Source organism: Neovison vison, chromosome 7 (assembly GCF_020171115.1).
Source record: "Neovison vison isolate M4711 chromosome 7, ASM_NN_V1, whole genome shotgun sequence".
NCBI lineage: Eukaryota > Metazoa > Chordata > Mammalia > Carnivora > Mustelidae > Neogale > Neogale vison.
In genome coordinates this window covers 166,051,340-166,075,399 of record NC_058097.1, presented here as the reverse complement: position 1 = coordinate 166,075,399, position 24,060 = coordinate 166,051,340, and the positions used below count along the sequence as shown (strand labels likewise).

Sequence of the window (24,060 nt, the reverse complement as noted above, 5' to 3'; positions counted from 1 at the left end):
GGAGGTGCTGGGGGTGCCTGGTTGGGGAGTCTGTTTCTCCCTCTCTTTCTGCCCCTACTTCTCATTCATGCTCTTTTTCTCCCTCTCTCAAATAAACAAATAAAACCGTAAAAAAAAAAAAAAAATGAATAAAGCCATGGAAGTGTATGAAATCACCAAGGGAATGAATGGATTAAAAAAGAGGTCCAAGAACAAAATCCTGGGGCACCCTACCAATATGGGGGTAGGAGAGAAGCAGAGGGGCTGGCAAAGGATACTGAGGAGTGACAGTTCCTCCTTCCTCTCTCCCTCCATACATCTGAATGCAAAATTGGTGCGGTATTTGTGATGACCCTCTGCACAGAAATCTGGTGCCCGTGAATTTAGAATCGATGTAAGGGTATAATTACTAATCATTATTAGCTAAGATGATGTCATCTGTCTTATTTGAAAACATTAAAAAAGTAGAATCAACTCAATATCTCGTTTTTAACAATTTGAATTATATTCACTAATATGACTTAGATTTTGGGGGCCATTCACAAGAACAAGCTGAACTTCCTAACTTTCTCTATCAATTAAGTTTAGAAGAACATCACTCAGAACTGCCAACTTAAACCAAGAGTAAACTCGGGGTACAGTCTGTAGAAATTCCAGATGTTTTTATTCTGTGAGGAGCCATCACATGCTTGAAGTCTGCAACACTTATTTTTAAAGTCTAACTCCTCTGTGTTGAATGTTACTATTTTCCTCTTGAAAAAAACTTCAATAAAAACAAGTTCTATAAGAAAATCTTCTACAGGAGCACCTGGGTGGCTCAGGGGGTTAAAGCCTCTGCTTTCAGCTCAGGTCATGATCTCAGGGTCCTGGGACCAAGCCCTGCATCGGACTGTCCGCTCAGCAGAGAGCCTGCTTCCCCCTCTGTCTCTGTCTGCCTCTCTGCCTATTTGTGACCTCTATCAAATAAATAAATAAAAGTCTTTAAAAAAAAAAGAAAAAAAAAACTTCTATAAATTTTCTCTCAACAAGGTATTTCTCCTTTTGTTTCTTTAAAAATCAGTCTGTTTTCAATTCATTCATTAAATGTGGAAGTATGCTATGACATTCATAAGATAACACACAGCTTTAGAGCCATCTAGCTGAGGATCACCAGTAAATTGCTAACAAAATGCCGAATTTCCAACTCTGGGCCATGTGATGTGTGGAAAAGATACGATTAGCAGATGTAATGTAGCACTAAGCTAATTTCCTGGTTTCGTCCTGGTTTCCTCCCTGATTTACCTTCAAACACAAACACAAATGAACAAAACAGTCCTTTTTACGGCCCATAGAACAGAACCCATATGAAAATACCTCACATTTCTGCAGCCACCTCCAAAGTCTGAACTTCTTGTTGGCTCTCATTTTTGCCTCTGTTTTTAGCATGTGAATAATGAGGCGATTTTTATTCTGTAAAGCCATGTCAAGAGGTGTTTCACCCTTAATAAGAGAGAGAGAGAATATTCAATTATATTTTCTACAGAGTATGGGTGCTAAACATTTGATAAGAAATCAGCAGAATCATAGACTCAAATGTATTCATCCTGAAAGTGGCCAGCTACAGTTCGTGGTTATTTATCCTGTGGTTAATTGAAAATATATGCATAGCTTATGTTTATGTTGATGTACTAATATCCTCACTGAAGACATAATAAACTAAGGGCAATAAATACCTGGTCATACCTTAACATTTCGGATATCCAGGCTAGAACCAGCTTCCAAAAGTTTATCGACCGCATTAACATTTCCTGCTGCAACTGCCCAGTGGAGGGGAGAGTTCTGGTGTATTTTATCAACCACAGTGAGAGAAGGATTAAACTTTAAAAGAAATCCAGTTGGTTCTGGTCTGTTTCAAAACAATAAAATACCCAGGAGTTTTAGAGAGATGAATGATTTCAAGGGTAAATGCAAAATTATGGATCTTTTAAGCTAACATATAAATTGCCCAATCAGTTAAGTATTCTGAAAACCAAGAAACTTCTTTCTGCAGAGTTCTATTCCAGGGGTTAATAGGAGAGATGCACCTTTCAAAAAGACATCCGGAAGTGACAGTCTGCTACACAGATAATATTATTTCACAACATCAGTACAATGAAATAACTTCTTTTGTTTTTAACCTTTTATTTTCATGTTGTTGTTCTCTTGGTTAACATTTTTTCTTAAATTGTGAATTTAACTTCGGCCAATGTTATGTTATTTACCTAATTAAAACTAAATGTACAACATTATATCTGAGGCGATAAACCAAAAGCTAACTTTTCACGTTCCCTTTAACCAATTATTAAATAAAACAGGTAGAAATAATGTCCTAAATTATTTATTTATCTTAGAAACCTATGGAATAGCAGACAGCATTCAATATTTTTACTTTACCATCAATATCTTTCCTTCTTTCATGACTACTCAAGAGATTCTTTTAATAAAGCAGTATTCTACTTACTTATTCTATCAATATCTTTAAACACTATTATCTGACTTTAGTGTTATCACCAGAAAAGAAGAAATGCTTTTTAATAAAACTCAGCCCCCAGCCCCCAGCACTCCATGAATAAAATGTAATGGCATCACAACTAACTCAGTTTCTAGGAGAGAGGTCCTAAGTAAAAGCAGAATCAGAAATTAAGTACAACACTGGAAACAAATTCATAAAGGTAAAACTGTAGCAAGTATTTGGACAGAAAGAATACCAGACGTTGACTATCTGGTGGTCATTAATCACATGTGTTTATATAATACATAGAAAAACTTAAATATGTAAATACTTGATATAAACACATCAATAGACTATATTCGTAGATCAGTTACAATTAATATTTTCAGAGCAGTCAACAATGTCAGAGAGCCTCAAAACGTATTGTTTTCTGAAAAGATTTTATCATCTAGATTTCAAATTATGAGAACATTTAAACTTGAAGCCATTTTTTAAAAAATGCAAAGTCAGAAATATAAGTCATATTTGTAAGTATATGCTATGGATTCTCTACCTGTTCTATAAGGAAATTTTTTTCTTATAGAAGCTTTCAAACTATCGGGAAAAAGCTATTGGGAAAAAGAAAATTTATTTCAGTGGTGCTTAACCACAACTACATTAAAAGTTCCTAGCAGTCACAGGGTGGAAAATCTTCCTTTCCTCTTCAGACGGTATTATCATCTCAACACAGATTAAGATATTTAAAATTACATACAGAGAAATTAGAACCAAGAATCAAAATGAGGCAATTCAATTAAATATACTTACCCAAGTACTTTGTGAGCTGATAACATCAGAGGTGTCTGCCCATTTAAATCTGTCATATTCACACTCTGTCCAAAAGGAAGAGTCAATCAGACTTACTGTAAACACCGTCAAAATTCTCTCTTCTCTTAATGGAAATAGCTCTCTAATACATTCAACATTACAAGAAGGGTTTACAAGAAGGGTTGTGTTTACAAGAAGGGTTCAAATATCATTTGAACAAAAGAATATTCTGCTTCAAATCCATAGGATAAAAATTCACTGTGTTCTACAAAATATTCTTAAAGGGAAAACGGGAGTATATAGTTTAAAGTATATGATGTGAATGGAAGAGAGCTAAGGGAAGGGGGAGAACGCTAATAATCACCATCAAATATAAGAGACTCAGAGACCTTAGGAATCATCTAGGTTACAACTTAACTGACACACTATTTCAAACCATCGTGTCTTATGTAACAGCACCCAGTCTTTATGTAAACATACTTCAAGGGATGGTGAAATGTCCATCTTTTCTGAGGCAACTCACCATATTTTTAGACTTACGTTTCAAAGAGTAAAAGCATGAAAAATTCTTTTCTATTTTCCAGGATAGAGGGAAAAAAGGAAACCCTATCTCCACGAGGATATGCTCCTTTTAATAAGATGGCCCAGGTTTGAGGCACACAATAATGATTCTATCCAAGTCAAAGAAAGAGTTTCCAGTTACCAAAGAGTCTCCTGGGCCTTGGAGGAATACAGCTCAGGAAAGAGCCGAAAGAGAGGCAGACAGGGCTCCTCCTCATACGTCTTCCCAAAATGAGACCCAAGAGGTTATAATTATTCTACTTCAGTTGGCTAAGTCTGAGAGAAAGTGCTTATTTAAAAGAACACAATCATTCCAAGAGCATTTGTGCAAACATGTTTCCACGCCTGTTATAGGCAAGTCTGCTGATACATAAACTACTTTGCAACCAGAAAGCAGATCCCAGACAAGAACAGCTGACAGTGAAACTCCCACCGCCAATACCCTATAATTTAACCTGTGCCATAAATGGATGCCTCTTAAGGCAAGTCATTTTTCATGGAATTACTTTAGAGAACAATAAGAAGCACATATTCAAATTGGTCTCCCATTTGGACTCAAATAATGAAAGCAAATGATGGGTTAATTTAGTGATCTGACTACCATTCCTATATTCAACCAGAAGAAAAATACAGGCTTTTGAAGTCATGTTTTTGAAAAACTCTGCAAATTACTGGGATCATAAGGAAAACTATTATAGGCTTACACGTTTCAAAAATATCTATTATATGTTACTGTGCTAAATGATCTGTCCTTTTTGCTCCAATGAAGCTAGAAAACTAGCACAGCTACACTTACTGAGGCTAATATTTGACTATCCGGATATCTTTAACTTCTACTTTAAAAATGAGGACAGAGTATTACTAATCATCCTTCCAATCTCTTCAGCTTCACAACAGCTGGAGTATAAGATAGGTTTCAAAACATACCTGTCCTTTGGAGATGAGATACGCTATAATGGGCATGTGTTGAAATAATACTGCCAGGTGGATGCTGCTGAAGCCCTCCCCATCAATGAGAGTGGGGTCTGCTCCATACTGTAGTAGTAATATGACCATAGGCAAATGCCCTTGTCTGTAAAGAGAGGATAAAATTATACAGTATTCTGTAGCATGCAGAAAAACTTAAGGGAAAAACTGATATCCCTAAGACATGAGAGATTTTGGTTCAATATAAATAGTATTTCCTAACAGACTTTTAAAACACTGGAGATTCTCTAGACATATTTCACTTTAAGGCTCCAAACTTAGAGCTATCTATAAAGTCCTTCTTGAGTGCTGGTAATACACTTAATAACCTCCCAATCTACTATAAATCTTATGTTGCTACCACATATAAGTAATAACTTTACATGACTAATGCCCAAAATGAAAACTTTAAAACCACTTAAACTGCATTGCTGCTGTTTTAAAAATCAAGAAATAATCATGAGTCAGATACAGTGAAGTACAACATTCACAAACTATAGAAATACTGTGATAATATTATTTATTCTTGGAAACTACATACTTTTACAATTGATTATGGCTCATTTTCCATGTAAAGCACTGTATCTTGCTAGCTTAAAAGGGATGAGTTAACCTAGATTCTTCAAAATTCTTGGATATGGAAAAAAGATTTCACTCCTTTTCTTAAATGTACAATTATTCATTTTAGTTTGGGGTTCATGCCAACCCCACCAACCAGAGACTGGGATTAAAGTGACAGATGAAGAAATTATTAAGTATCAAGACACAGCGTCTGGGTGGTTCAGTAGTTAAGCATCTGACTTTGAGTCAGGTCATGATCCATGGGTTCTGGGATTGAGCCCTGCATCGGGCTCCCTCCTCGGCAGGAAGCCTGCTTCTTCCTCTCCCACTCCCTCTGTTTGTGTTCTCTCTCTCACTATCTCTCTGTCTCTCTCTCTGTCAAATAAATAAATAAAATCTTTAAGAAAAAAAAAAAGAAAGAAACCTCCCTTAAAAAAAAAAAAGTTATCAAATCAGGCACATATCAACTACAGCTTCAAAAGGCCAATATATAGCAGAGAAAAGAACTGACTGAGATGGATATTAAGGAGGGCACGTGTTATGATGAGCCCGGGGTGTTGTATGTAAGTGATGAATCACTGAATTCTACTCCTGAAACCAATATTACACAGCATGTTAATTAACTGGAATTTAAATAAAAATTTGAGAAAAAAAAAAACTGAGTTTACAGTTCTCTGAACTATAGCTTTATCCATGTGATCAGATATAAAGATACTTATTTTGATTATAAGGAAATATAACACACATACTTGAGTTTAAGCATCATAGTAGAAACCTAAGTTAAACACAAAAACACACTATCTCTGGAAACTCTTTGAAACTGTAATTTTTTTTTTTAATGAAGAAAGGGAGAAAAGGGAAAGAAAGCCTTTCAAATGGTCTATAACAGCAGTTTCCAATATGGTAGTTACTAGCCACATGTGGCTATTTAAATTAGTTAAAATTAAATAAAATTAAAAATTCATTTCCTTACTTGCATTAGCCACATTGGCTAGCACAAAACAAAACACTTCCATTATCACAGAAAAGTCACTTTGATTCTGAATAGCACTTTCAGTATTCAAAAAAATCTTTACCTGATGGCCCAGTGAAGAGGAGTCGAATTTAAATCTCCACCCAACTGATCTACTACAGCACCTTTTGAAATATAAAACCTATTAAGAGCAGACATAAATAAAAATAAGACTTAAAACTAAAAATTCATGATGAGAAAGAAAACATAAGTTTTTTGTTGTAATAAATACATGAAAACAAATTATAATAACCCTCTCTAGAAGCACTCAGACCTACATGAGATTCAAGGGATTCACACATAGCATCAAACAGATCCCTGGTGAAATATTCTCGGCATTTCAGTAATGATTCCTGCTGTCAGGAACATTCCATTAGAACTGACACACCAAACGCACGATAACTACTCACTACATACTCTAATTACCCAGAACTCTTAAAATGGTTTATATTCAAAACATTTAGGATCACACATTCTACTTAACTTGCAAGAAGAAAGGTGAAATTATGTCACTTTTAACGGTTTAGAATTAGAATTACTAGGTGGGATTGAATTCTAAAAATAAGTAGTAGAAAATTAATTCAAAATCCTTTCAGAAAAGTTAGACATTTTGAGTATTTGGCTTTCTATTTCGGGGTCACAGGTATGATACAGTGTATCAAGTAAACCTATAAAGTAAAGAGACTTTCTTTTGTGGTTTACAGGAATTATAATATTTATAATTATTATAATTATATTTTATAATATTTTTTATTTTATATCCATATTGTATATAAAACATATTATATATATATAATTTTGTATATTTTTTCTATATATAATATTCTATAAATGTTATATATTTTTCTATGTATAATTTTATACATGTTTTCTATATATTTATATATATTTAACTTTATAAATTTTATTATATTTATTTTATTTTATAATATAATATAGTAGATTAAAATATACAGCAGATAAAAATAATTTTATATTTTATATAAAATATAGATTTTATTTATATATATTATATATTATATAATATATGTATTATGATATAATAATCATATTTATTATTATAATTTATAATATTTTAAAGTTGTGCTTCATATATTATATTATCCAAATAGTATTCTAGTTTATTTCCACAGAAAAGGTATTTGCCTGTGAGTATAAAGTGTGTTTATTTTAGTATATTTTAAATGTTAGTCCATTTTTATTTTCTTAAATGCCAGGGTTTTTAAATATTATATAATACAAAAATATACACACATTCACATGCACACATATATTTTACACACTAAAGTATAAAATTAAGAAACAAACCAAAAAACTCTGGGTAGGCAGCACCACTCTATGAAGGGGAAATACTTTATACAACTTAATACATGTCTACTTAAAAATGTATTCTGTATGTAGTTTAAAGAACGGTTAAATCATTCCCCTACCGATCGACTCCTACTGGGATTATGACAAAGTACAATATGTTAATGTTTCTTCTAAACTAGATGAAACTTTCTATTCTAGTCTGAGACAGTTTGTTATGCTTTTCCCTTTCAAAAAATGATGGGGGTGGGGTACCTGGATAGCTTAGTCAATTGAACACCCAACTCTTTTTTTTTTTTCCTAAAGATTTTATTTATTTATTTGACAGACAGAGATCACAAGTAGGCAGAGAGGCAGGCAGAGAGAGAGGGAGAAAGCAGGCTCCCTGCTGAGCAGGAGCCCGATGCAGGGCTCGATCCCAGGACCCTGAGATCATGACCCAAGCCGAAGGCAGAGGCTTAACCCACTGAGCCACCCAGGCACCCCTGAACACCCAACTCTTGGTTTGGGTGAAGGTCATGATCTCAGCATCATGAGACTGAGACCGCATCAGGCTCTGAGCTTAGTGTGGGGTCTGCTTGAGACTCTCTCTCCCTCTGCCCCTCCCTCTAAAATAAATAAATCCTAACCAAAAAAAAAAAAAGAAAAAATTGGGGGGGTGGGTGCCTGGCTGGCTCAGTCAAAGGCATGCAATCCCTGATCTTGAGGTTGTGAGTTCAAGCCCCACGCTGGGTCTAGAGCTTACTTAGAAAAGAAAAACAAACACAGAAAAATGTTAAATTTCACTGCCAGAACTCTATCTTTACAATGGGCCCCCTTGGCTTTATCTTCAATTTTTCTTTTAGGGTCCAGTGAGAGTCCTGGAATGGATGATCACTAAGGTTCTTTTCAACACTATGATAACCAATGTGTGGGGCACAAAGTTTCAGGTATGCATTCACAATAAAAGATGACAGATGGCACAACATTCATACTTGTACTTGAAGAAAAAAATGAGGAGAGATCTAGAATAACAAATACACACTTAATTAACACACATATATCCCATCTTACCTTACAAGATCCAGCCTGTTGTTAATAGCAGCCCAATGAAGAAGTGACACATTTTCTTTGTCTGGTTGCCTGACGTCATATCCTGCTTCTACCAATTCTTTACAACGTTCAAAAATCCCGTATCTCAAATTTTTTAAAAAAGCATAATTAATACCATTAAAATAATTTCAAATACCAAAACTACTTCCTTTTACCATGTCTTTATCTAACCTTTCAGTTGACACAGGAATACAGTAATTAACAAAGACATACACAGAGGGCATACTGTTAAGCCAAACAACAGAAGTAAACCTTATTTACTAACTGACCAGATCAACCTACTTGGGAGTTGAATTTGATTTTCCTAATTAAGCTTCAACATTCACATTTCCCCTCCCTTCAGTAAATTTCATATTATCCTCTACTATATGCTAGAAATGTATAGTGCTGATCCCTGACTACAATCCTCTCCCTTAATAAGGGATACAGACCAACAGCAAACTTGGAATGGGATAAATTTAACAATACAATGTAGATATGGTATAGTTACAGCAAAGAAAGGAAGGATCTCCTTCCTGGAGATGAAGCATGATATATGTGAACTGCTTCACAGGTTGAAGGAAGGCATCTGAGGCTAAGGAAACAGACTGGACAAAAATCAGAGATGAGAAACTGCATGATGTTCAGAGAAATATAAGCGAGTTAGCACAGCAGAAACATAAAGCATTAAAAAAAGGGAATGGCAAGAGACAAGGCTAGAAGAGGTACGCAGAGACTGCGTGGGCCTTCTAGGCCATGCTACGCAGTTTAGACTGCTTAGCTTAAAAGGAAGCCACTGAAGGTTTTAAAGAGGAAAGCACATACACTTTGAGTTGCAAGTAGATCGCATTAGTGGTAGAATGGAAGTTAATTAGAAGAGAGTGACTCAGGGCGCCTGGGTGGCTCAGTCGTTAAGCAACTGCCTTTGGTCAGGTCATGATCCCAGAGTCCTGGGATCAAGCCCTGCATTGGGCTCCCTGCTCAGCGGAAAGCCTGCTTTTCCCTCTCCCACTTCGGTGCTTATGTTCCCTCTCTCATTGCCTCTCTCTCTCTCTGTCAAATAAATAAATAAATAATATTTAAGAAAAGAAGAAGAGGGTGACTCTTGTACAGAAATACAGGTGAGAGCCAAAGAGAACCTAAACTAAGAGATGGAAAAGGAGGGATGGACTCGAGGAATATTTAAGAGTGTTATTAAATTATCAGAATGAGAAATGATTCTTCTTAATGTTACAGTAATTTTTAAAATCATTCATTAGCTTTATTTCTTTCTAACAGTAACTATTAAGTCTCCAACAGACCATTTAGCCTTTCTTTCAGACTTCTTTCCATTTAGAAGGACCCGAATGTTTCAATAGGCCCTCGAGGGACAAAATCACATTTTAGATTAAATAATTTCTGCCTTACCAAAATATGTAGGCTTATTAGTCTGTCTTTATGGCACTTTTTAAAAGACAGAGATACCTGTTTGACAATGCTAAGTGAAAAGAGAAGTAAGAAAGTGATCTGTTGACAATGATACATATATTCATATTCTCCAAGTTTTAAATATCAACTTTAACATTTCACTGAAAAAGAAATACTTCCTTTATGTGAGAAATATAAGAGTAAACACTAATGAGGATTTTAGTGATTTAGACAATGTACATATCCTAGTTCTCTTTGGCCCTTTCCAAATACTACCTAATTATATTCCCACAACCATTTAAGAAGGTCCAAGTCCTGGAGGAAATTTCAGGAAAGATATAAAATGCAAGTTTTTACTGAGATTCCCTGTGAATGTTGCCTAATTTCTTACATTCATCATAACAGAGCTTTACTGACAGCAGATAAATATTTAAATGCTTCTATGCTAATTAAAGCAAATAATTACCTTAAGAACATTCTTACCTTCATATAAAAATAAGAATAGCAAATAATATTCACCTAAAGGAGCAGTTCCAAGGGTCTCTAGAGTTCATATAAATTAGTAATCAGAATACCAAAATAATCATCGATTATTTTTAAACATAAATAACACATTAGTCTTTGTTAAGGTTAACAGGCTTATTAATCACCAAACATCTTTGCTTTTAATAGAAATTATATCAAGTTAATGTGATAACATTAGTTCCTTAATGTTGATTGAAAGCTCTGATGGACAGATTTGTATTTGATTACAGTAGTCAATTAATGAAGTCTGATAGACAAAATATTTCAAAATATGTTCAATGGCAAGAGGCGGGTTGGTATTTAATAAACAGTGAGATCCATAAGGGTAAAAATGTTAGAAATGAAAAAAAAAATGTTAGAAATGATTTAATGCAAGTATCCACATATGGAAATCTTAAGGGGAAACTTTCAAAACATACTTTCCATTTTCAGTGCAAGCAAATAATCCACTGTATGTTTCAAGTGGTCAGAAAACCTATTTTACTTTACTAGCGTTCTTCCAGTGCCTCTAATACAATAGGTGCATAGAAAGTACTCAATAAATAACTGTTTAAAATATCCATAAATGTGTGAGCTGATATTTTTCCCATCCCACTGACCTATTAGGTTGTAGTACCTTTTTAAACACTCAGATTTGTGTTTCAAACTTATATTTTCAAACTTTAATTTCATTTATAACCTTTCATTCACTCAACAAAGATTTATCCAGCACCTGATACAAGACAAGAACTATGCAAAAGCACTGGGACGACAAGGATGAAAACGACATGCTTTTGCTAAGAAGCTGCTCTTGACTTAATGGGAAAGATGGGTAATCAAGAGTGAATCAGGTGCACTGCATCAAATGCTCTGATGCTGGCAGGACAAACATGTTAGTGCTGAAGTATGAAGTGAGGAAGGTATATACTGGGCTGCCATGAAATGTACAAATATTATTATGATTCAACAGAACACAGGACAAAAAGAAACACTGGGGAGACTTACTGGGTAGCTTTTACAATGTCACAGTTACTAGAGTCCTCTATAAGAGGAAGAGCTTCTCTCGCTTTAGCAAGTTCTTTGCTTTCAGATGCGCAGATTCCATGTCGACCAAATCCTGGACGGTGGGGGCCATGGCTGTGATTCCTGCACTGAAGAATAAGAGTAATTTGACATAGCATAGTAGGAGAACTAATGTCACATTCAATTATATAATGAAGCATCTACTACTGTCAATAGTATCTAAGTCCTTAAATGAGAATTTCTTCCAGTCTTACAGGCATATCCTAGGAAAGATTTTCATCTTAATTCTATCCACTAGGATGAGATGCTCATTTTGAGAAAATTCCAGATTATATATTTTGTCATAAAACAAAGATCATTTGCAAAGGCACAAATATACAAAGATAAGAATGAATTCAGACTTCTTACCCGTAAGTGCAGGCAAGAACACAAAACACAGTTTTAAAGAGCTGAGAGAACCACAAACCTGAAACACCAGCAAAACTATTCTTCAAAAATGGGGGTGAAATACATACTTTTTGAGACAAACAAAAGGTGAGAAAGTTGCCAGAAAACTTATACTAAAAGAAAGGATAAAAGAATTTCTTTAGGCTTAAATGAAAATAATACCATACGGCAATCTAGAACAATACAAAGGAACAGAGGACCAGACCACACGAGTAGCTATGTATAATTATGTGGGTAAACGTAAGGGACATTTTAATTTTTGATTTCTTTTTTTTTTTTTTTTAAGATTTTATTTTATTTATTTGAGAGAGAGAGACAGTGAGAGAGAGAATGAGCGAGGAGAAGGTCAGAGAGCGAAGCAGACTCCCCATGGAGCTGGGAGCCCGATGTGGGACTCGATCCCGGGACTCCAGGATCACGCCCTGAGCCGGAGGCAGTCGTTTAACCAACTGCGCCACCCAGGCGTCCCTAATTTTTGATTTCTTGGTAATTGTAGAAAAGTGGAAGTATACTTGCCAGTATACTTGTAAAAGATGTTAAAACAGTTATAAGAGATACTATAATAGTATTTGCAGATATGCAGTGATAAGGAGTATAATGGTAACCCAAGGGCAACCTAAAAATAAAAAGGTATAATAAGGGGCACCTGGGTGGCTCAGTGGGTTAAAGCCTCTGCCTTCAGCTCAGGTCATGATCACAGGGTCCTCAGATTAAGCCCTGCATCGGGCTCTCTGCTCGGGGGGAGCCTGCTTTCCCCTCTCTCTCGGCCTGCCTCTCTGCCTACCTGTGATCTCTGTCAAGTGAATAAATGAAATCTTTAAAAAAAAAAAAAAAAGTATAATAAGCCAAGAGCAGAGACAAAATAAAATATATTAAAGACACCCAATTATTACTTTTTTAAAAGGCAAGAAAAGGGATTCCTGGGGGGCTCAGTCAGCTAAGCATCTGACTTCCACTCAGGTCATGATCCCAGGGTTCTGGGATGGAGCCTGACATTGGGCTCCCTGCTCAGCAGAGGGTATGCTTCTCCTTCTCCCTCCTACCCCATTTGTGCTCTCTCAAATAAATAAATAAAATCTTAAAAATAAATAAATAAATAAATAAATAAAAAGGCAAGAAAAGTAGGAAAAAATGAACAAAGAACAGAGAAGAAAAAAAAAAAACAACATACAAGATGATATATTTTCACCTAATCACCATATTGAAACTCCACTGGGATACTGCTTTGTGGTCACACCCTCCCCCTACCTCAACTTCTGCCAATCACCGATACATTCTTCATCACTAGTTTCATCTTTCTCAGAATGTCATGAAATGAAATTCTAAAGCATATAATCTTCTAAGATTGGCTTCTTTCACTCAACAAAATGCTTTCTGAGACTCAGTCCAGTGATTCTGTCTTATTAATAGTTCTTTCCCTGCTGTATAGTATTCCATTATATGAATGTATCACAGTTTATCCATTCAAACAATCCAGGCAAGTTGTTTCCAGCTTTTGGCAATTTTAAGTAGAGCTGCTGAACATTCATGTACAAAGCTTTTGTATGAACATACATTTTTGCTTCTGTAAGAGTGAGATTGCTTGGCCATCCGGTGATCTATGTTAAATTTACAAGAAATCGCCAAACTATTCTCCAGAGTGGCTGTACCACTTTGCATTGCCACTAGCAATGTATGCGAGTTCCAACTGCTCTACATGCTCACTGGCATCTGGTAGGGTCAGTGTAACAGATAGGTAGCAGTATAGCATCATGGTCTTAATTTGCATATCCCTAATGGCTGAAGTTGAGTACCTTCTCATGTGCTTATTTGCCATCTGTATCTCTTCTTTGGAGAATTGTCTTTTACCCATTTTTTAATTGGGCTGTTTGTTTTCTCACTGTTAAGTTTGGAGAGCTCTTAACATTATACATTCCAGACACAAGTCCTTTGTTTCTCGATTTGCAAATATTTTCTCCCAGCCTGAAGCTTATTGTCCTATTCCTTAGAAGTCTCTTTCATATGGCAAACATTTTAATTTTGATGAAGTCCAAGTTATCAATTATTTTCTTTTATGTATCATGCCTTGGGTGTCACTTCTAAGAACAGCTATCTTGGCACCACAACTCCTCTGTTCAAAGAGGAAGTTCTCCTCCCCCTGAGTTTCAGGCACCTGCGCTGCCAGGAGACCTCCTTCTTGTTCCTTGAACTTGAACTAGAGGGTTTCTCCTAGAGTGCTGTCTCACTAATCCTTACTTCCATGGTTCAAGTTTAGGCATGGCAGGGAACAGGGAAAGAGACCCAGTTGGGCGGGGGGCAGGGGGGGGGAATGTAAATTAGCTCCTGGTTCAGTGGTTTCTTGAATTCTGGTCTTTCTTCCCCATCTACCTGTTATGATTTACTTCTCAGAATCCTTAAATAGCTGCTACTTACATTCTGCCCAGTGCCTTCAATGGGACAGCCAAATGCTTACTCCATCTTACTCAGAACCAGAACCACAAATGCTCTTTTGAATAGTGAGTTCTGCTTTATCTGATGAATTCAACCTCCCTACTTCACACTCCTTATAAGCAAGCATACTTGCACACAGCTAAAAATAAACATATAGGTAGTTAGATTAAAACATAAATAAGAACATTACTTTAGGATTCTTTTCATCATGTCACAGCAATTATAATTATATCCGATTGGAAGAAGACAAGCTGTTAAGGAAGAATTGAACTACAGTCAGAATTACTATAGTGTAGTCATTCCCCCCCACCTCTTGTAACAATCCAACTTTTTTTTATTATTATTAAATTCTTAAATTTCTACCTTGAGGATGAAGGACAACCTATTTTTTAATAAAGGTCTGGGTAGTCCTGAACTTAAATCAGGCCCCTGACATTAACGTGTCAGTAAACTGCAGATTAGTTGAAATTGACAGAGTGGTCAGTCTACCTTTCACATCAACATTATTATTTTTTTTAATTATAAACTGAATCACATTCATTTTAAAGATCTGGCAACATTGGGCGCCTGGGTGGCTCAGTGGGTTAAGCCGCTGCCTTCGGCTCAGGTCATGATCTCAGGGTCCTGGGATCGAGTCCCGCATCGGGCTCTCTGCTCTGCAGGGAGCCTGCTTCCCCCTCTCTCTCTGCCTGCCTCTCTGCCTACTTGTGATCTCTGTCTGTCAAATAAATAAAAATCTTTAAAAAAAAAAAAAAAAAAAAAGATCTGGCAACATAAAACTGAACAAAGGATAAGCAAACCTGGACTATTTTCTTTCCAATCTTGTGTATCTTAATAGAGTATACACTTAATCTTAGCAGAGTATACAGAGTATAGTATCTTAACAGAGATACTATTATTAGGAGTTTGTTATATCCCTACCTCACTGTGTATATAGCTGACCCTTAAACAACAAGGTTTGAATTACACGGGCCCACGTACATACAGATGTTTGTTGATAAATCCAGTATAGTACTGAAATGTATTTCCTCTTCCTTATGATTTTTTTACCATTTTCTTTTCTCTAGCTTACTTTATGATAAGAATACAGAACATAACACATATAACGTACAAAATATGTGTTAATCAACTGTTCTTGTTATCAGTAAGGCTTCTAGTCAAAAGCAGGCTATTAGTAGTTGAGTTTTTAGGGAGCAAAAGTAACATATGAATTTTTTAAGTGGGGGGGGTCAGCGCCCCTACACCTGGTGATGTTGCAGAGATGTAGGCTGATTTCAGCCTTCACTTCTATAAAGAATTTTACAATGAAGATCATCTGTTTTTCCAGCAATAAATTATTGTGTATATATGGCAAACAAAGTGTTACGCTAGAGGCATGAAAACCATCAGTGTCTATCTTCCAGGAGTTTAAGTCTGATAGAATCTAAATAAAGACAAAGTGAGTAAAATGATAATGGAAGGCAACATAAGATTAAGTGGCAAAATTGGGTGGTAAGGACTAAGGGACAGGAGGTTCACATCATCCTGTTCACGTCATCATTTTTTGCCGAAATCCAAAGCAGAGTAAAACCTAAGAAATGATTATATAAACTCAAAGCCTGTTTTTGAAGTCAGTGGTCTCTGAAGCCAGGCAAGGTCACTCAAGGCCATATATGCAGTGATCCACTGGGTAATGGGAGAACATGGTAAAGCTTCTATTATAATGACTTTTGTCTTTTTTTTTTTAAAAAAGAGCACATCACAAGTATTTACAAATCCGGTTCTTTAAGCGTTACTAATTTTAGCACTGCCAGCCTCTTTTGATTTGTACATCAAGCAAGTCATCCTTATAGTCTGTTTACAAGGTGACTTGGAAGTGGAGTAAAAGTTCCACCACCCAGAGGGCTTGACAGGGTGAAGTGATGCGGGAAGAAACGGCACTGGACAGAAAGTGCACGGCTTCTAACACTGTCCAGATGACTGCAGCCTGTTCGGGGGGTTGTGAAAGCAAGGGAAAGTTCCGTGTAGTGCAGAGAGTGGTCAGCTGTGTGGGGGAGTCTAAGGTACATATCATATACCTGTCCCAAACAACAACACAGTGGAGGAACGGTCCTTCACGCCCACCTGTGCTCCCCATTCCTTAGAAGGGCAAAGGTGTGGCAGGGGTGGGGGGGCAGATCTTCAGCATACTGCAATATACATCAGGTTAAGTTAATTTTCAAGTAAAATCATCTAATTTTAACTAAGTTACCCCTCCCAAAATAAGCATGTGGCTTACACTGATTCCCTCAAAGAGGACATAAAGTAGGACAACAATAATAGCGTAAGTCCAAGCAAACAAGAAAAGGCAAAGCTGACACTTCTTTGCATAATATCTTCAGTACCGCCTGAAGTAACAACAAAGACAATCTAATGTGATTTAACAAAAAGCCAGCCTCCCACCAAAAAAAAAAAAATCAAAATTATCAAAAAGGCTAATTTGAAACAGGTTTTTTTTAATTTTTTTAAAAAGATTTTATTTATTTATTTATTTGACAGAGAGAGAGCTCGGCAGAGAGAGAGGGGGAAGCAGGCTCCCTGCTGAGCAGAAAGCCCGATGTGGGGCTCTATCCCAGGACCCCAAGATCATGAGCTCAGCCGAAGGCAGCGGCTTAACCCACTAAGCCACCCGGGTACCCCGAAACAGGTTTCTATTTATTATCTTTAATTCAAAACCTTACCACAAGTATATACTGAGCTATCAATCAATGAATAGAATTCAGAAACATATTGTCAAATCTTACAATAACATGCCCCGGGACGATACAAATTCAGCAAGGAGCTTCTGCCCCAGTCCCATGCACCTCGAAGAGATGGAAGCAGGACTTGTAAAGTCCCAGCCAACCACACAACACAAAGTCAGCCCATCCATGGAGCGATCAGAGTGACCAACTGCCAACACGTGAGGACAAACTGCAGTCAGTACCTGGGTGATTTGGACTGTGCGTCCGGAGTCAAGCTCCCGGCCAGCTCGGAGCGCGGCTTCATTTATCATTTATCATTCCACTAATCCACTAACATGATGTTTTACAAAAATGATTATTTGGGATCCCACTTTTCACATTATGGTAGGGTTTTACTTTAAGGGTGCAAGCTCAAAACTGTCACTGATTGGAACGCATGATCAAAACAGCTTAGAGACCACAGCTCCATTGCTCTAGACATCACACGTCCCAAAATTTTACAAGAGCTACAGGTGAGGAAAGGAATGTCCTGCTTTCAGGGAGGTCAACTTTGGAGATAGTCACATAATGTTGTTTAAGGAAAATAACCATATGCTCCTATTGCCAAGACTGAAGCAAAGTTTATGTCAAGATACTAAATCCTTTTTAGAAATTAAGTCTTCAGTTACCAAAAAAAAGTTTTTATTTTTTGTTTTTTTTTTCTTAGTATTCTCTAGTTGTTTCATTTTTACCACATTGAAATGAGAACCCCTTGAGAATAAGGCCAAAGTCTCAGATTTCATGTGGGCTGAATGATGGTGGCTGATCATCTACCCTGTTTTTGGCTTCGGTTTTTACACTTGTAAAATGGAAGGAGAAGGTCAATAAGGCTATGAAGTTCCTTCCACGTTGATGCTGTATGGGTTGAAGAGGAGCTGTTACAACAGTCATTATTAAAATGTGCACTGACAGAGCCTTCACATAAACAAACACCCTTTATGGTAGTGGAAGCTCAACTGCCACATGGCTACCTGCAATGTTAAGGTAACAGAAGAGGGGGGCGCCTGGGCAGCTCGGTGGGTTAAGCCTCTGACTTCAGCGCAGGTCATGATCTCAGGGTCCTGCGATGGAGCTCCTTGTCAGGCTCCCCACTCAGCAGGTAAGGGAAGCAAAGTCTGCTTCCTGTCTCCCTCTTTTTCTGCCCCTCTCCCCACACATCTTCTCTGTCTCTCAAGCAAATGGATTTTAAAAAAAAAGGTAACAGAAGAGACTAAGCAAATTCTCAAATTCTCATGATGCTAGCAAACTGATAAGAGTTTTCATTACACATTCATTCAGGGAAATGTAAAGAACACCTGCTGTATACCGATCACAATACAATCCCCAACTTACAATAATTCAACTTGGGATTTTTCAATTTTATGATGGTGTAGAAAAAATATGCATTCAATCAAAACCGTACTTTGAATTTTGGTCTTTTCCAGGTCAAGTGATATGTTGTAGGACACTTTTGGTGCTAGGCTGCTGAAGTGAGCTCCCACTCAGCCATGCACTCACAAGGGGTGAATAAGCAATACGCTTTCAAGCATTGTACACACAATACAACCATTCTATCACTTTCAATACTGTATTCAATAAATTACATGAGATACTCAACACTTTAGTAACAGGCTTTGTGTTAGATGGATTTGCCTAACTGTAGGCTCACGTAAGTGTTCTGAACACATTTAAATAGGTAGGCCAAGGGGCGCCTGGGTGGCTCAGTGGGTTAAAGCCTCTGCCTTCGGCTCGGGTCATGATTCCAGGGTCCTGGGATCAAGCCCCGCATCGGGCTCTCTGCTCGGTGGGGAGCCTGCTTCCCTTCCTCTCTCTCTGCCTGCCTCTCTGCCTACTTTTGATCTCATCTGTCAAATAAATAACAAATAAAATCTTTTAAAAATAAATAAATAAATAAATAGGCCAAGCTATGATGTTCAGTAGGTTGGGTGTATTAAATGCATTCTCAATTTATGATGGGTTTATTAGACGTAACCTCTTTGTAACTCGATGAAGATCTGTACGAGGTAATTAGGGAATGAGACACAATTCCTGCTGCAATCCATCCATCCATCCATCCATCCATCTGGTATTTACTGAATGCCCTCTATGTGCCAGGCACTGCTCTTGACACAGGGATATGACAGTGAACAAAACAGGCAAGATTCAAAAAAAAGTAAAAAGGATACCAAGAAAGAAACATGTAGCTACCTTAATACCCTCTTTCAAAGGGGAGAACAAGATACTATGAAAATTATGTAAGAGATATGTGGATACATCTGGGGTGACTTTTACAACAGAGTCCCTAAATTCTTTGATACTTCTCCATTAAGAGGAGAGGTTCTGTGTCCCTTCCTCTCAAATCTGAGCTCTGTGACTGCCTCACTAATAAAATCCCACCAAAATGACGTTCCACCAGTTTGTGGGCCCAAGCCTGAGAAACTGGCAGCTTCCTCTTTCTGTCTCTTGAGATGCTCACCCTTGGAACCCAGCCACCATGCTGTGCAGAGGCCCAGGCCACATGTAGGTGTCCCTGCTAAAAGTCAACATCAACTACCAGATATGTGAGTGAAGACATCACTAGATGATACCAAACCCAGATGTTAAGTATCCCAGTTTATGAGTCTTTCTAGCAAAGGCTCCAAACACAGTGGAACAGCAACAAACCATCCCTGTTATGCCCTGTCCAAATTCCTGACACAGTCCATGAACATGACAATGGCTGTTTTACACCTCTACGTTTTGGGGTGGTTTTTACACAGCAACAGAAAACTACAACAATTTAAGAAAAGAGAAAGAAAGAAAAGAGAAGAAAACAAAACAAAACTCTAACAATTTTAAGATATAAGGGGTCATGCAATACTTTTCACATGGAGATATCACGAATCATATGATTTTTCTTTTTTTTTTTTAAGATTTTATTTATTTATTTGACAGAGAGAGATCACAAGTAGACAGAGAGGCAGACAGAGAGAGAGAGGGAAGCAGGCTCCCCGCTGAGCAGAGAGCCCGAAGCGGCACTCGATCCCAGGACCCTGGGATCATGACCTAAGCCGAAGGCAGGGCTTAACCCACTGAGCCACCCAGGCACCCTCATATGATTTTTCTAAATAGTCAATAAGTACCATTAAAGTTACAGTGGGCATTAACTAAAGAGAAACTCCAGATCTAGAAATCATATTCAAACTCTGATAAGGGTCACTATCATGCCAGATTATCAAATAAAACAAAGAGATAATGGATAACCATTAAATTTCTCATGACATTAACAGAAGTACCAGAGCTCAGTTTCCGAGTTCATAGATTGGACAATTGTTTGCAGAGTACCCACCAATACTAGGCACTGTTCTAGATGCCAGGCACACAGCAGTCAACAAAACTGATAATCACTGCCCTCATAGAACCTACGTTCAGTGGAAGGAAGGAGACAACAAACAAAACAAAGTATGTTAAACGGTATTAAATGCTGAGGAGAAATTTAGAAGAAAGGAGACTAGGGAATGTTGCTAGTAGGGGTAACGATGAGGAGGGGTTGTGCACTGAGCTGACATTTACATCAAAACCTTCAAGTGGTGGGGAATTAAGCCACGTGGGTATTTGAGGAAAGAGCACTCTAGACAGAGTGAAGAGTAAGTACAAAGGTCCTGAGACCAATGTGGTTTGGCAAGCAAGAAAGCAGCTAAAAAATGAGGTGAGAGAGGAAACTGATGGCCAGATGGCATAAGCAAATGCCCACAAAACCCAACAACACTGAAATTGGAATCAGGAGAAGCAAATTCAACCACAGCAGGAATGTTTTTGTCTGTTTTATTCACTGATTTATCTCCAGCACCTGTAACAGGGCCTAAGACCTAGTAGAATGAATGAAGTCTTAGCTCTATCACTTAGCAGCTATTTGACTTTTAACAAATGATGCCGACTTTTTGAGCCTCCGTTCTAATCTTTAAAACTAGAGTAACTATCCCTCCCCACCTCACAGGGTCACAGTGATCAAGAATTGGGACGCCTGGGTGGTTCAGTTGGTTAAGCAGCTGCCTTCGGCTCAGGTTATGATCCCAGCGTCCTGGGATCGAGTCCCACATCGGGCTCCTTGCTCCGCAGGGAACCTGTCTCTCCCTCTGACTCTGCCTGCCACTCTGCCTATGCTCGCTCTCTCTCTCTGACAAATAAATAAATAAATAAAAATAATAATTTAAAAAAAAAAAAAAAGAATGGGGAAATATTTTGTAAACTGCAGAGCACCATATACAGATGAACTCTTTACTATGGAAAAAAATTATTATCATTATGTTACTATTATTAAACAACAATTATTATGAACAATGACTACTCTACCTTGCCCCATTAATTTCAACCTCTGAATCATTCTCTTCCTCCATCTGTCATGAAATTGGGGCAGGGCTATCTTCCCTTCAGCACAAGGGAGTAGACTTCAAGTACTTGAAGGCTTTTGAAAATAAGTGGCAGTAATTAAGATATAAGAGTTTCTCCTACCAACTTTTCCTTGAGAGTCTCTGAGAAAAAAAACAAAAAATGAGACATAGTTCTCACGAGAAGATTCTACACCCTTTTGTAAAACCCGGTCAGCTTGCAAAATTGTTTTGCTGTCAAAGTGCAAGGATACCTAATATGAAAAGAACAACTTAAATTCTCCACATGTTTTATTCTTTCTCTTAAACCTACACCAGACTGTTCAAAGGACAGGAAGGCAGAGCATGAAAAACACTCTTAAGAATTGGAAAGAGGTTTTTTTTGAGAACCCAACTCCTCTAGTCATCTCGAACGGCTTGGATCCCATTAGGGACAGAAAATCTACTACCTAAGTCATTCCAACTGAAGACAGCTTCAGTTTGCCCATCAGTAAAAAGGAGATCATATCATCTTCTTAAGGATGCTTCAATTCCAAAATAAAATAATGCATATAAAAGCATCTGGCGTAAGCTCATCACTCACTACCTGTTGGCAGAATCTGGATATTCTTCCTTTATTCAACAAATATTAAGTGAACAGCTACAACATGCCTGTCAGCAGTCTAGGAACTGGAAAGGGGGCATCAGGAAAAAGGACAAAAATCTTTTTCTCTTGGAACATCCTCCTGTTATCTGCTGTAACGTCCCCCACTGGCCCGTCCGGTCCTCTGGAACTACAACTGGCCTCTGGTAGTATCCCCTCCACAGAACAGCGTCCTTTGAGGTTCTGCGGAGAGCTGTCACCCACCTCTTTTCACCCACTTCCCCCAGCCTAAACTAACAGCCTCGGTTCTTTGAAAGAGTACCCAAGGATGTGGGAACAAGAACCAGAATAGGGCTGGGTGGGGCCGAAGCAGGTGTCCAGGCAACTCCACCGAAGAAAGAAATCAAGAGAACCGCACGGATTCCAGGCCAAGGTCAAGACAGGCTGGTCCAACTCAGGTGTGTCACCTGACACCTCTCCCAGGAACGGCCACACTCCCTTCCCAGGCCCCTCAGCGGTCCCCGCCAGGCACGGGGGTACCGGCCCCAGGGGGCGCCCTGGGCCACCGTGGAGGATGGAGGGCGCGTAGGGTACCCACCCGTACGTCCTCGCCTTTTCTTTCCGGTCGTCTCGGAGAGAATTCCCAGCATCATTCTCGGTGTCTCCATGCTTCCTCCTCCCCAACCCAGGCCCCTCGGCTCCCCGGAGGCCCCTCCTGGGAGCCGCCTCGCACCTACGCCCTCCCTCTCCCTACGGCCGCCGCCGCCGCTCTCCCCGCCCCAAGACTGCCCGCGCCCGGCCGCACTCACCTGCGAACCCAGCCCCGGCCCCTCCATCTCGCCACTGGCGGCCGCGACACGGCAAAGTGGCCGGAGCAAACCGCGAGCCAGCTCGCCTCGAGCCTCCTATACACCCACTTCCTGCTTGAGGCTCCGCCTCCGCCGCGGCCCCGGTCGAGCCCCGTGCTGCCAATCGCCCTCGGGAGAGCCAATCCCTGAGCTCCTTTAGGCTAAGGGCGGGACTTTTCGGTTGAAGCTAATGGGAAACCGCGAGCCGTAAGCCCCGCCCCTGGCCCGTCCCCTCCGTGTGCTTCCAGCCCCAGGCCGAGATCGTGCTGGGCTCGCCGGGGTTGGCGACGCAGGTCTAGGATCAGGCTGTTATTCCAAAGTCACCCCACCACCTACTGAGAGCAAATGCAGACTTGGCTACTAAATAGCTAGATAACTTTGTGAAAGTTTCTTATTTTACTTCGTTTCCTCATCTGTGAATGGGGGAAAATAAGGGTACTTAATTAACATGATTGTCAGGAGGATTAAATGAGAGAAAACGTGCAAAGCTCCTCACTGTTTGACATACAGCAAGGCATCAATAAATATTAACTATTAAGACATTTGCCACTCTCCACTTCTGTGATCTTGAGTGAGCCACTGCCACCATCTGGGCCTGTTTTCTTCATACAAAAGAGAAAATACTTGAGTTTCACTGCTCAGGCTAGGGAAAGATTAAGCAAGAACCCCCACTTGCATTCTCCACATCCTTTTGCGGACTGAAGGCGCTGGCATCTAAACTGTATAGCTTCCAGCCCTTGGGTAGTTCCAGCGGGACAATGGGGCTCTCCTACCTCAGACCCCGGAAAACACTGGAGTTTTCTAGCCCAGCTCTTACCACAATCTTTGTAATTATTCCTTAATGTGTCTGTTGCCAAACCAAAGCGGGTTAAGACCTCTAAAAGCTAAACTGTAAAGGAACGGAAAACATTATGACTCCCTTATTCTATAAAAATAGTGTTAATCATTAAGTGTCTAGAAATCCAACAAAGTGCTGGGTTTTTCCAGAATAAATAC

At 38.6% G+C, this 24,060-nt stretch overlaps 1 protein-coding gene across 3 annotated transcripts in view; it reads right to left on the bottom strand.

The window, feature by feature from the left end:
• Nucleotides 1-23,123, bottom strand: part of ZDHHC13 (zinc finger DHHC-type palmitoyltransferase 13) — a 104,520-nt gene extending 81,397 nt beyond the window's left edge. For 2 of the 3 annotated variants that reach the window (XM_044258948.1, XM_044258947.1), the window contains exons 1-8: nucleotides 23,026-23,123; nucleotides 11,652-11,797; nucleotides 8,718-8,840; nucleotides 6,421-6,498; nucleotides 4,745-4,889; nucleotides 3,257-3,321; nucleotides 1,702-1,864; nucleotides 1,333-1,458 (exon numbers count right to left, since the gene is read on the bottom strand). In XM_044258948.1, the coding sequence (XP_044114883.1) occupies nucleotides 1,333-1,458; nucleotides 1,702-1,864; nucleotides 3,257-3,321; nucleotides 4,745-4,889; nucleotides 6,421-6,498; nucleotides 8,718-8,840; nucleotides 11,652-11,797; nucleotides 23,026-23,052 (873 nt within the window). In that variant the 5' untranslated portion in view covers nucleotides 23,053-23,123. The remainder of the gene's footprint in view (nucleotides 1-1,332; nucleotides 1,459-1,701; nucleotides 1,865-3,256; nucleotides 3,322-4,744; nucleotides 4,890-6,420; nucleotides 6,499-8,717; nucleotides 8,841-11,651; nucleotides 11,798-23,025) is intronic. The other variant, XM_044258949.1, reaches the window with a different exon arrangement.
• Nucleotides 23,124-24,060: the final 937 nt, after the last annotated feature.